General features: G+C 42.1%; 2 protein-coding genes across 7 annotated transcripts in view; both read right to left on the reverse strand.

The window, feature by feature from the left end:
* Positions 1-6,920, reverse strand: part of DNAH6 (dynein axonemal heavy chain 6) — a 131,002-nt gene extending 124,082 nt beyond the window's left edge. The window contains exons 1-3 of the mRNA XM_082204454.1: positions 6,424-6,920; positions 2,893-3,168; positions 1,570-1,746 (exon numbers count right to left, since the gene is read on the reverse strand). Coding sequence (XP_082060580.1) covers positions 1,570-1,746; positions 2,893-3,168; positions 6,424-6,633 — 663 coding nt within the window. The 5' untranslated portion in view covers positions 6,634-6,920. The remainder of the gene's footprint in view (positions 1-1,569; positions 1,747-2,892; positions 3,169-6,423) is intronic.
* Positions 6,921-9,026: 2,106 nt separating this feature from the next.
* Positions 9,027-14,134, reverse strand: part of TRABD2A (TraB domain containing 2A) — a 125,750-nt gene continuing 120,642 nt past the window's right edge. For 5 of the 6 annotated variants that reach the window (XM_082204962.1, XM_082204961.1, XM_082204963.1 and 2 more), the window contains 2 exons: positions 12,820-13,086; positions 9,027-10,245 (listed from right to left, as the gene is read on the reverse strand). In XM_082204962.1, the coding sequence (XP_082061088.1) occupies positions 10,056-10,245; positions 12,820-13,086 (457 nt within the window). In that variant the 3' untranslated portion in view covers positions 9,027-10,055. The remainder of the gene's footprint in view (positions 10,246-12,819; positions 13,087-14,134) is intronic. The other variant, XM_082204964.1, reaches the window with a different exon arrangement.

Here is a 14,134-nt window from a genome sequence, read left to right on the forward strand (position 1 = left end):
CTGTTTTTGCACATAATGTCAAATAATAGTTTAGCTGCACATCCAAACTCAGCTAATGTGAAATTAATTTGTAGATGAAATTAATAGATGAAATTAATTTGTAGATGAAAAATAATATACAATCTTTCAAAAGTTGTTGTCACAGAAATAAAATACTGAACGTGCAACCTGTTTCAGAGATATTTAACATTAACATCATAAAAATAAAACAGAAATTGGAAAAAAGAGAATTGACTGCAACTTGGCCTTAAAAAGAAGCCTGTCGTTCTGGGAAGATGAGAACCATTTAAAGCATGTTTTAATGCAGCTTTTGATATAAGGAAAAAGAGCAAACAGCCACAATCTCTTCTGTGCTATTCCTCCCATCTGAAGTAGATATTGCAAATGGAAGCTGTGGAGACTGCCCTGGACTGCCTTTTTTTACACACTATTATCTCCAAATAACAGGAACAAGGAAGTCCAGCCAAAGACATATAGATGGCTACCATCTTACGCGCGTCCAGTTGATGCAGGATCATTGACACGCAGGTCATTTTGGACCTAGAAGGCAGAACGAGGGTGGGGTGGAACAAGACACACTCATATGCGCTCCACCTACACACACAGGGGCCGGGAACGGAAACCCTATACGAAATGGCTGCCACCTGCAATGTGCAGGCTATACTGGTTCAGAACGACCCTAAAGATGGCTACACACAGAGTATCTGGGTGATGAATACAGATGTTCTCTGACACAATGTAATCACAATTCCACAATGCAACATTATAGCGATAGATTTGTGCGCTTTGCAAAGATGACTTGCAGCATTGAATCTGAATCGGTTCCCACAGAGATCTATTTTAAAGTGGCCATCAAAATGCTGGCTTTTCTATGGGAAGGATGATGAAACTCACCTTTTATGGCTATGGAAACCCATGTACAACATCACACAGTTGCCTAATGCATAAAATCAACATAGTATGAAACTTAAATGGGATTTTCCGAATACTCCTAATGATCACCATAGGGGGCAAATCTTTTACAACCCCGAGGTGGATAAATAATTAAGGTATCACAATTACAACCTTACACTTCTGGTGGTAATAGCAGCTTCAGTTCTCTCGTTCCCTGTTTGATGAACGTGTAAAATCTACCTGTTGCAAAGTGATTCCTTGGAATACCTAAAGGGACAGTTGGATATTTGCTCCAGGGTTATTAAGCAACAATTGCTTCACTGTGTTAGTTAACCATGTCAGAGTAATTCCAAATTTAGATAATGTGGGCAAATGATGCCATGAATTGAATGATCCTTCCTTTTAGCAAGAGAAAGAAACTAATAGATTTGATTTTATAGATCCTCATATTTAAGAAGACTTGAAAAAGCAATAAAAGAAGCACCTTATAAAGAATATTTCACAGGTAATTTTTCATTAGCTCCAAGAACATACAGAGCAACATTTTATTACTTGTTCTATTATTTCTTGAAATTTGCAGTGCAAGCTGCCTTGAAAATATTTTATTGAAAGACAAGTTTAAGCTGGGTTTTTAAAATAATAATAATAATCACAATATGCAAAGGTGGGCGATACCTGTCTTTGCTTTAATAACTCTTGCTGAAGCTCAGCTAATGTTGGTTCTGGAGGAGGCCATTTTCTTTTCTCTGCTGAAGTTGTAGGTTGTAATACTCCAGCAGCTAACAATTTCTCCCTGTTCTTCTGGAATATATACTCAGGTTGCTTGTGTTGCTGATATATTTTTAATACAGGCTGCATTGAGGATTAGGAAAGAAAGTTTGAAATAAAATTATCCATGCCCATGACAAATTTTATACCATTTAAATAAACAACAAGCACAAATTAGGCTGCTGCAAATATATCAATTCCATTAATCATCATTAAGGTATTAGGAGGGATAGATCTGCTTCAGTACAGTCTTTCAATTTAGCATGAATATGATATAAAAACCAAAATTGATCAAATAATAAACATCCAACCATAGTCCAACACAAACTCTAGTCATCACAAAAGGCAGTTGGGAATATATATCTGCCAGTTTACCAAACTTCTTCTTTTTTTTCTCTTCTTTTTTTGCCACTAACACCTGTAAATGTCAGCGTCAGCTGTGGGTAATGGACTATTTGTACATATTGCATAAATGAAGGAAACAGGATTACAGTGGTACCTCGGGTTAAGTACTTACCGTATTTTTCGCCCTATAGGGCGCACTGGCCCATAGGGCACACCTAGTTTTTTGGGGGAGGAAATAAATTTTAAAAAATTTATTCCCCCCCCCCCCAGAACAGGCTGCTATCTGCAAGCCTTGCGAGCCGGGCAGGAACTCCCGCTGGGCTCGCAAGGCTTGCGGACGTCTGCCTGAAGCGCTCCGAAGCACGCCCCGTGCTTCGGGCTGCAGGCTGGTGCTCGCAAGGCTTGCAGATAGCTTCCTGAAGCCTGGAGAGTGAGAGGGGTTGGTGCGCCGACCCCTCTCGCTCTCCAGGCTTCAGCAAAAGCCTGCATTCGCCCCATAGGGCGCACACACATTTCCCCTTCATTTTTGAGGGGGGAAAGTGCGCCCTATGGGGTGAAAAATACGGTAATTCGTTCCGGAGGTCCATTCTTAACCTGAAACTGTTCTTAACCTGAAGCACCACTTTAGCTAATGGGGCCTCCTGCTGCCGCTGCACCACCGCGGCACAATTTCTGTTCTCATCCTGAAGCAAAGTTCTTAACCTGAGGTACTATTTCTGGGTTAGCAGAGTCTGTAACCTGAAGCGTATGTAACCTGAAGCGTATGTAACCCGAGGTACCACTGTAGAGGCAAGGTTTCTAGGGAACTTCATGGGAGTTCAGGATAAAGCAAAACAGAACAAAAAACAAAGCAAAGCCTTATGAAGCAGTTTCAAATCACCCTACCAGAGGCTCCAGTTTTATGGGCTGCTGTCGCTTTCTGGTTCTTTCTTGTGATTTTGTGTTATGTTCAAATTTCAGAGCTTCGGGATTTGCTTGCATCTGATTTGCAGCTGCGCTAACCAGTCTTTTTTTAAATTCATTTCTTGCAATTGAATCTTTCCCACTTGAAGACGAGCGTTCTTCACTTAAACTGCCTTGCTCATTCCTGCTATCTGCATCTTCCGAAGGTTGTGGAGTAGCTTGTATGGAGGGCAATGACACCCTTTTAGGCATTATTCCCTGAAAATGACACACATCATTGTTGAAGTTTAATTTAACGACACTATCTCATGATTTTTAACCTTTGACAGAATATTCTGAACAATCCAATAGTAAGAAACAAAATTAGCTGCCACAAAACTGTAATAGGAGAGACAAATCAACCTGATCATTATTAAACAGCAAACTGTCAAGAGTGCTTTGTTTGCTTGAAGAATCGCCCCTGGGTAAGCAAAATATTTGATCATTTTTATTCTATAAAAAGAAAATAAAAATATGATTATAAAGGAAAGGGATGCTTGAATATCTAAAAGTAGTATTTGCCATTTTTATTTATAAATTTTGTGCATTTGTGTGTGTGTCAAATTCCACTAATTTCAGTGTAACTTCCTTCCAAAACACAGAATTCAAATCCCTCTCCCACATCCCCTCCTTATTTAGTTTTATGCTGTTTTAATGCTGTATTTTAATTTTTGTTTAGATTTGTATTTTTCTGAAAATCTAATCCCTAGGGATTCTGAGCAGTTTATAAATACTTCTAATAAATAAATACCTTACAAATACACTGCTTTCCTTTCCTTCTTTTAGTATGTCATTTGTGCTATATTTTTTAATCATTCAAAGTACTTTTCCATTTTTTCTGCATAGATTTAGTTTAGGTACACATGGATTATTGTGTTGGTTTTGCTTTGGTGGTACAATATAGGCAAGGAATCCAACACACGTGCATATGGTGGAAATAACAACAAACGAACTGGAACAGGGGATGCAGACCTGGCGTTCGTTAAGGCCTTCATTGGCTCCTACAGCCGGAAGCCCCAAATGCTGAGCTTTGTTTTTTTGTTGTTTTTTTAAGTTAAGTCTCCAGTCGTTTTAGAAATAAAGTTATGGAACAAAATATGCAGGTACCTTTCTATGCAATTTATGTGAAAAAAGCACACTTGGCTGTTCCCACCTATCCGTACTGATATAGTTCCAATACAAAAGAGAACGTTTTGAGAGGGCAGGATGGAGTGGGAGAGTCGAACCTGTTGGAATTCTCTCTTTTAGAATACAGTGGTGCCTCGGGTTAAGTACTTAATTTGTTCCGGAGGTCCGTACTTAACCTGAAACTGTTATTAACACTGAAGCTAATGGGGCCTCCTGCTGCTGCCGCGCCACCGGAGCACAATTTCTGTTCTCAACCTGAAGCAAAGTTCTTAACCTGAAGCACTATTTCTGGGTTAGCGGAGTATGTAACCTGAAGCGTATATCACCTGAAGCGTATGTAACCTGAGGTACCACTGTATTTTTCTTTGCCAGATGAGCTGGGATACACAAACCCCGAAGTTAGTTAGTCATATCTGCAACCCCACCCATTATAGTCTTGTTTGCCTGGGGAGGGGCTGTTGTTCTGTTGCGATTTTTAACAGAGGAAGTAGAAAGAAGGACAACAAGCACTAGAAAAGCTCCTTTAGCTTTAACAGTAGGTCGGAAGAAAATATTGCCCATGTGTGTGAGGTTGCTTATTCAGGCAAGAGAAGCTGGACCTGTAATAAATCCCTCTTCTATATAACTATTATTTATTTAACAAAACTTATTTGCTACTTGGTCGCATGAAAACTGAAATATACTCAGAGTCCTGTAGAGATTTCATGCTCTTTATTGCACCTTGTAAAACAGTGATTTAATTGACCCCCAAACCTCAGGCTTTTATATACATTATTTACACAATGAGTCCCATCTGATTGGCTGATTCTGCTTGCCTCCTGGAGCCTGATTGGTCTTTTCCTGCAGGCCACTCAGTTGTTGCATTCTAAGACCTACCAGCCTAATAGGCTGATTAACTTCCTCCTGGAGCCTGATTGGTCTTCTCCTGCAAGCCAATCAGTTGTTGCATTCTAGGATCCTACTTGCCTATTGATCTAGGATCCAAGCTTAGTACATAACAAAAACCTTTAAGTCGTTATACACACACACAACCATTAAAATGATCCAATTAAAAAACAGGTACCATAGTATTAAAGATATAAGGGCTCTGATGTAGAAAAGTGAGGAAAGAGGGATAGATAGATGTGAGAAAACAAAACACCACACTGGAAATGGGTCCCCTGTTGCAGGTTGGGATCAGCACTGATACCTGAATACAATAGTTCTACATTACTGGAACCTTAGTCCTGTTTTGCATGGCATCGACCCCATAGCCCCACACTTTTCACCAATAAAGGCACATGCAATTTCTCCCTGAACAGTCGCCCTCCTCCAAAAAATAAGTCTTCCACTATCCAGCGATGGGCGTGGCTTGGAATTGGATTGTGTTGGAAGCTGCCCAGAGTGGCTGGGGTATAAATAAAATTATTATTATTATCTGTGCTTTTTTCCAGAGGTACTCGAGAGCATGTGGTACTGGCACCTTTTTTCTTTCTAGAAGAAAAGCACTGGTTAAAAGTGGCGCCTTTTTTCTAGAAGAAAAGTACTGGTTAAAAGTGGCGCCTTTTTTCTAGAAGAAAAGCACTGGTTAAAAGTGTGGCACCTTTTTTTCTAGAAGAAAAGCACTGGTTAAAAGCGTGGCGCCTTTTTTCTAGGAGAAAAGCACTGGTTAAAAGTGTGGCACCTTTTTTGAGAAGAAAAGCACTGGTTAAAAGTGTGGCACCTTTTTTTCTAGAAGAAAAGCACTGGTTAAAAGTGTGGCACCTTTTTTTCTAGAAGAAAAGCACTAGTTAAAAGTGTGGCACCTTTTTTTCGAGAAGAAAAGCACTGGTTAAAAGTGTGGCACTTATTTTCGAGAAGAAAAGCACTGGTTAAAAGTGTGGCACCGTGTTTTTTTTCCTAGAAGAAATGCACTGGTTAAAAGTGTGGCACCTTTTTTTCTAGAAGAAAAGCACTAGTTAAAAGTGTGGCACCTTTTTTTCTAGAAGAAAAGTGCTGGTTAAAAGCGTGGCACCTTTTTTTCTAGAAGAAAAGCACTGGTTAAAAGTGTGGCACCTTTTTTTCTAGAAGAAAAGCAATGGCGTTGCTGCTGATTGCAGCTCTTATGGAGACCAGGGTTCAAATCCCACTTGCCCATAAAGCTCACGGGGTGACCACAGGCCAGCCACTGCCCCTTCGCCTATCCTACCTCACAGGGTTGTTGTGAGGGGGAGTGGTGCGAGCTCCTTCAATGCACTAAACAACAACAGTAATAACAATAAATAATAATAATAATAATAATAATAATAATAATAATAATAATATAAAAACGGGGGGGGGAGAGAGAGAAGGCGGCCAGGGATGAATGGCGGAGCAGAGACAAAATACCTTTTGCCCAAAAGGAGAGCTTTCAAAAAGTCGCGGCCCACCGCCGGGAAGTCCGAGCGCTCCCAACTTCTTCGCATTCAAGAAAAGGAAGAAAAGCGGCAGAAACTTTTCCGCTCTCCAGAGAGTCCTCCCGTTGCCAGGCAACCTCCCGCCTAACTCCATTTCCCATGGTTCCTCGGGCGGCACGCGGAGGAGGCGGAGGGTCTCCATGGTTACTGGAAGCGGCGGCTCGCGCGCTTTCCCCTCGCAGCAGTCAATCAAGGCGGCGAGGCCCGCCCTCGTTTCCTCGCCCGTCGAAGCTTAAAAGCGCGGGAAGGGCGTCCAGCTCCCTTCAGCTTTTGCCCGCGCCGTGCGGCTGCCTCCCCTCAGCGAACGAAGCCCTTTCCCCTCCAACCATTTGCGCATGATTCCCGTTATTATTCCGCCAAATTGCCTTCCCCATTGTAAAACAACCGGCGCTGTAGAAACAGAAGTCCTTTAACACACTGCAAGTGCTTCCAATAACACTTATCCCATGATGCTTATACAGTACAGTGGTACCTCAGGTTACAGCCGCTTCAGGTTACAGACTCCGCTAACCCAGAAATAGTACCTCGGTGTTATGTACTGAGTTGAATAGGATCCAAACTGCAGCAGTCTGATTGGTCCTAGAACAATAGGATCCAAACTGCAGCAGTCGGATTGGTCCTAGAACAATAGGATCCAAATTGCAGCAGTCGGATTGGTCCTAGAACAATAGGATTCAGAATGCAGCAGTCGGATTGGTCCAAGAACAATGCAGCAGTCTGATTGGTTGGCAGGAACCACCCAATCATGCTCCAGATATAAGTGAATCCACAACCTGATTGGCTTACAGTAGAATTCCAGAATTAGCCAATCATGTGCAGCCCATTGTGTAAATAATGTATATAAAGCAGATACTCTGAGGGGACTTTCATTCATTCCTCCTCACCACTATGAGCTGAATAAAGAGCATGAAATCACTTTGCGACTCTGAGTATATTTCACTCGGGTTAAGAACTTTGCTTCAGGATGAGAACAGAAACCGCGCAGCAGCAGGAGGCCCCATTAAGCTAAAGTGGTGCTTCAGGTTAAGAACAGTTTCAGGTTAAGAACGGACCTCCAGAACGAATTAAGTTCTTAACCCGAGGTAACCACTGTGCTGTATAACAAACCTGTCGGGTTAGACATTATTCCCATACTGCAAGGAGGGCAGCGGGGAGAAAATGCCTTTCTAAAAACCCCGCCGAAGTATTGCCACGAAGCAGCAGCACCAGCTGCCGGCATTGCATTTTGCTATAATTTCCTTTGTGCCTTGCCGGAGTTTAGAGGTCTTTCTGATCTAACCGAAAGCGACGTGGCTGCTCTTTCCTCCCAAATCCTATCCCCACATCGCTTGGGCGACATCTTGTGTCAAAGCCCAGGGTTGAAAGTGCCTTCGTATTTTTATTTTATTTTATTTGGCAGGGCTTCGTAACGTGTTTATTGCAGATGCGACGTGCTGTTTGCTCAAACTGTCAGGTGAAAACGCAAGCAGCCGCTTTCCAGAACGGAAATGTAGCGTGAGAAGAGTCAGGCTGGCACGCTTCACCGACAAATGCATGAAAATTCACAATCAGCAATTTCGACAGACACACAAACAGCATATAAAATATAAACGCACGCTAAAATCCTTCTGAATGCCCAAGCTACACAGAGAGATGCCATGCTATGCTAGTGCTTATACCCAGTTTCTTGAAAATGAATAAAATTTAAAATATAAATTAAAAAACGGAATAAACTGTTATGTAAAATAAAATAGAAAACAAACAAAAACAAGGTAGTTCCCAAACCACAGAACTCAACGATAGTATTTATATACTTACAATATCAAAACCTTCCTGACATTTTCTGCTAGCAATATTTTTTTCAAAACAAATTATCTTTTGGGGGGGGTGTTCCACCTTTGTCCTCACTCCTATCAAGCAGGTTGATTTAATTTGAAAGTTCTGTAGATTCCTTAAACCAATTATTTCATAAGCCTCTTCATAAATAATTGCAACACAGGAAAAAAATCAATAATGAGAACTAATTATTCCAGAATGACTACAGATCTTGGTTCTATACGCACAAATGAGATTCATTAGAATTCCTCAGGTGCTGCAAAGGCAAACAGAACCAGTCCCAATGCAGCTTGCACTCAGCACCAGGTGTAAACAGCACCAAATGCAAGCCTCGAAATGAAAAAGTGCCATTTGCAAGTCCCACAGTCAAGGAGCAGTCAGGAGCACACTTCGTTCTTTGCACCGGGGTGCTCTTTAATTTCAGCACCCAGTTTTCTGTTCAGTTCATATCCATGCTAAGATGCCAGGTGATGAATATCCTGCGTTTTTTCTCTGGCAGGGACTCAAGGCAGCTTGCAGATAAAACAGGCAAACTTCACTCCCTCCACTGCCAAAAGAGGCCATTCTTGCACACTGGACAAAAGTGGTTCCCCCTCCCTGCTCCATTCAAAACAGTCTGATTCCAGCAGCAAGCAGCGAGGTGACTGTGTGCATTTCTGATTCCACCCAGCCACCCAAGTTCTTATCACTTTGAGAAATAAATATATACTGGAGACGAAACAAGGTGTATTTATTTATTATCACTGTTGTATTAGGATTTCTAAGGCTTTGCCAGTACCCGGTTCATCCACTTGGCTCCTGAACCTGCCTCTGTCCATAGCTGCTTCAAGGCAAAATTAAGGTTAGGCAGATCACGGAGGTAGAAAGCATAATAGGCAAGATGACCAGTAGAGGAACAAGACAAAGGAGGCGCAGCATCTGCATCCCATGTAAAATCTTTTAAGGGATAGTCACCAGCTCCAGGCTAGGATCTAGCAACCCTTTGGAAAGGGCAGGAAAAATAAAACACTTGCTTATTTCAGAAATGGTTCAAATTACGCTGGAGAGAGGAGCAAGCTTTTGAGCTGTCATACACACCAATATTTAAGAGGCAAAGCTTTTCCTGACATGAAATAGGTAACTCTTGTGAAAAGCATTACCTCCTAAAGACTGTGTGTGTGTGTTCAGCTATCGTTAAAACCACAGGAATGGGTCCAGTAAAAAGTGACAAGTACCAAGAGTACAGAGATTGGGGACAGAAAAGGCAGTGATAACACTGAAACAGATGATTGTGTGGATCTGCAAAGAGCAGAAAACACTTCGTTCCAAACAGTACAATTTTGGCCAAATTAATACCTTCAAGTCCAAGTTCCTATTGCTTTGAGAAGCTCAAAGCTCGTTATAGCATCCACAAGAGACCACATAGAAACAACAAACAAATCCCAAAATTGTTTTCAAGTCAGTTTCATACAGCTAAATAACAGCTATGTTACATATACATTCCCCAAAATCATCATGGGATAACATGAAAGAATTCTTCTGCAAGAGAAGGATAAATAATGGCTTTCATCAAAAACATCTTCTCCTGTATTGGGCACGGTCAAACCAGTTAATCATGTTAATGGTCCAGATTCAGGAAAAGGATGAGGCAAAAAATAAAAATAAAAAATCCATATAGATGATCTGCCCTTCAGAAAAGTTGTTCTTTTCTCGTTTCACCCCCCAGATCCTTAGAAAAAAGATAAAAATATGCAGTTCTACATGGAAGGTTCACGCCAACATCAGTATAATCACTGAAGGCAACACAAAAGTCAATATCATGGTGGAGAAGAACAGAAATAGCCCACTGGAGCAGTTGGTGTCTGTCTGGATGTGACTGGATCGTCCGTGGCCCCGTGGCTGAGGCTCGACAGTAATGTACCCATTAATTATACGAATCCGAGGAGGCGGATCAGTGGTACTACAAGGAAGAAAGAGAAAGAACAACTTGATGTCATTCACACACAAACAGCAGCAAAATAAACACATGCCAAAAGGTGCAGTTGTACCATAAGATAGAATTACATGGTACGTATTACAAGAAATATAGGAATTCTGTCAAATATGGCAGCTTAAAACTGAGTTCTTCCCGCTCCCTTTTGTAATATATAGTAAAGTATATCTCCTGATGTGCATCTACCTGTGCATCTACCTGTCCTCACTAGTCCTAGCCAACAATGCAGAGTGGGTGCAGGAAAATGCTTAAGCCTTACGGGGTAGGACAAGGAAAGCCAAATCTGAAGAGGCCAGCAAAATTAAAATCAGACGTTCACAAAGCTCAGGTGAGCAGAGGGAAAGAGTCAAGGGAGCAGCCACTCATACAAAGAAGTGTGAGCATCTCCTTCTACAGCATGGTTAGGCAAACTAAGGCCCAGGGGCCAGATCCGGCCCAATCGCCTTCTCAATCCGGCCCATGGACAGTCCGGGAATCAGCGTGTTTTTACATGAGTAGAATGTGTCCTTTTATTTAAAATGCATCTCTCGGTTATTTGTGGGGCCTGCCTGGTGTTTTTACATGAGTAGAATGTGTGCTTTTATTTAAAATGCATCTCTGGGTTATTTGTGGGGCATAGGAATTCGTTCATTATTATTTTTTCAAAATATAGTCCGGCCCCCCACAAGGTCTGAGGGACAGTGGACCGGCCCCCTGCTGAAAAAGTTTGCTGACCTCTGTTCTACAGGCTGAAGCGAAAAGCTGACATCAGCTTGAATTACCTCCGGCCTACCCCGTCTTAAAACTCTTGAGATACAAATTGTCATCAAATTCCAAGCAAAAACTGAAGTGAGCACATGTGCCAAACCAATAAAATAAAAAGCATATTAATTTCAATTATGCCAGACTGCTCGTGCCATCCAGCTGCCATGCTCTGTTTCAGCTTTCAATTGGCCAATTGCATTAAGCCAAAAAAGAGGAAGAAGAGTGGGGTGAGGTGGGGTGGGGGGAAGGCTTTGGGAATTTGAAAGCAATTAGTACCCCTTTAAAACACTTACCCCTCTGTAGCTAAAAGCTCCCACAGGACATTCACACACCAGTGGAAAGGAGCCAGCTGGCAATTTAACAGTAGAGCAGTAGTGACAGCGAAGAAAAAACCATTTAAGAGCCCAGGCCAAAAGCAATACAGTGAGACCAACTTCATAACTGAATGAAATTGGCAGCTCTGCCCTTCTTTCTTCATTGCTCCAGGTTATTAAAGGTCCAGACCCAAACACAAAAGAGTGACGGTTTATTATATAAGCTGTCAAGGATCTCTTCCTATATTTCAGAAATTTGTGTAGAGGGTTGACTTTTGCTAGGATGTTAAACAGGGATTGTGGGAGGGGGGCAGTTGCCTTGTTCCTTATATTTCTACAGTGACTGACAGCTACTGTTGCTAATAATAGCAATAATTATAACCACAACAACAGAGAGCTTCTGATTATATTTTTATAATCAGAAAGATTATATTCTTATAACCTGTGAAAGATAATATTCTTATAACCTGTGACACTTATAACCAGACACTTGTTTTCCTGGAATTATTTCTGTTAACATCTACCTGTCACAGGATATTTATATTTGGTGCCCCAAGCTTTTATGATCTTCTGCTTATTGTCATATTTTCAATTTCAGTATTAAAGAGCTCCCTTTTGTTGTTTCTTGTAGGTGTGGAAGTGTCCCTTATTTTCCCTTCTGCCTCAATAACATAACATGCCCGTTTAGGAACTGCGAGGTAGTGGCACATTTAAGTAGTTCAGGCCTACAACTAGATTTGAACCAGGGACTTATTGACTCACAGGTCACACACACAAGCTATACACAATCATGAAGACGAAGCAGTGCAGAAGACGTAGCCAATTTGATGCCCTCCAGTTGCTGGATGCCAATTTCTGTCAGCCCCAGCCAGCATCGCCAACACTCAGGAAATATGGGAGATTTAGTCCAACAAGAGCTGCAGGGCAGCAGGCTGGCTACCCCTACAGATTATGAATTAGGTCATAATCAGGCGCGCCAACTCATTGTGGCAGAGGGGTCTTCGGTCCCTCAATATTTGCTGGCAGGGGTCTGGGACCCCTCAATGTTGAGGGGGCAGAGGAGGCTGAGTGCAAAATCATATGTGCAACATGCTCGGCCTCCTTCCAACCATCTGTGTCATGTGGGTGTGTGACATCATACACGTGCCATCACATCGTAGGGAAGAGATCGAAAGGGGAGCACAGAGCGGTGCGGCTTCCTCTCTCACACTCAGCCTTTGAACCACGCCACACTAGGCTCCCCGCTCGGTCTCCTCCTGACGATGCGCATGCGTTGCACGTCACATGTATGACATCACACATGTGATGCCCGCCAGCCCCCAAATCTGGAGCACAAAACAGCGCCTCTGGTCATAATAAAAAGCCTCACCTGGTTAATTCTGCTACTGTGCAGCAGTTGAAACCACTACCAGTAGGAGGAAGCTGGCATCCCCAGCCTCAATTGCTCAAAGAGCATCATGCTCCACCTCAACCTGCTCATTACCTTTCCTCGATGCGTACCCAGAGGTCATTGAACTGGCGCAAGCGCTGCTTCTTCTGCTGCTTCTTTCTCTTCTTTTTGTATTTCCTGTCCACTTTGTCCAGCAGGTCAATGCTTTCTGGCAGAAGCAAATGAGGCAGCAGCTCCTCCTCTTCCTCCTCCTCTTTCTGCGGATGTCGCTGTGGAGAGTGGAGCTCCTGAGAGATGATGTAGGAGGCGTATTCCGGGGAAGATGAAGAGAGGGCAGACAGCACCTTCTGATGCTTCCCACTAGAGAGAAAAATAAAATGTTGTTGAAAGGAATTTGAGGGAGGATGGTTGGGTACATGAACGTCTTCCATATATATATAGAGAGAGAGAGACAAAAAGGCTAAGAGTATTTTTCAGTTTACTGTATATCGTTGCAAACATCTTGCCTCACTGAAAATTCCAATAATTTCTTTCTTTCTTTCTTTCTTTCTTTCTTTCTTTCTTTCTTTCTTTCTTTCCCATCCGGCTGGGTTTCCCCAGCCACTCTGGGTGGCTTCCATCAGAATATTAAAATACAATAACCTATTAAACATTAAAAGCTTCCCTAAACAGGGCTGCCTTCAGATGTCTTCAAAGTCTGGTAGTTGTTTTTCTCTTCAACAAGACTTCAGCAACAGTACAAACTACCTGCTCTTTTTTTAAAAAAAAACCCACCTCAATCTTAATAGCTTGGTGCTAGTTATAACTCTGTATAAAAAGGAAAGCATGACACTTATCAATAAAGCAGGCTGCACAACAAATAAATGTGGTTGTTCCATCCCCACCCACCCCATATAGTCAGGAAAACACTTAAATTCAACCGAAGTGATTGGATTATGCAGCTGCTAAGCATTTCTCAGAACCAGACTGCAACTTTCCACTCAATAGTGCAATGCCCCCGAAGCATTGGGTTCCATATTTGTTGCTGAAGTCTTCCCTACCACACAGGATTCTTCCAAATTAGTATCCATTGAGATAATAAAAGTGCTCTGGAGGACAACATTTCAAAGTGCACTTCATGCAATGAAAGCTCAGACCTTTGTGATGCCATTCTCCAAGCTATGAAGTTATTCTCATCTATCTCAAATGGTGTGCCGAGAGAACAATTAGTGTGCTGGAGGAAGTAAGTGTAAACCTCTTGTGATCCTGGAGAACTATTCACAATGGAGGTTGCTGAAATCTGGGATCCCCTCCAAACTGGTGCAAAAGTTTTGCAATCGTTACAACGTCGGGGTTTGGGATGTTAACTACAAACCATGGTTTGATGTATTAATTACTCAATATGGGGGGAGCTGCAAAATGTGGACTT

Source organism: Podarcis vaucheri (genome assembly GCF_965113315.1).
Source record: "Podarcis vaucheri genome assembly, chromosome: 17".
Classification (NCBI taxonomy): domain Eukaryota; kingdom Metazoa; phylum Chordata; class Lepidosauria; order Squamata; family Lacertidae; genus Podarcis; species Podarcis vaucheri.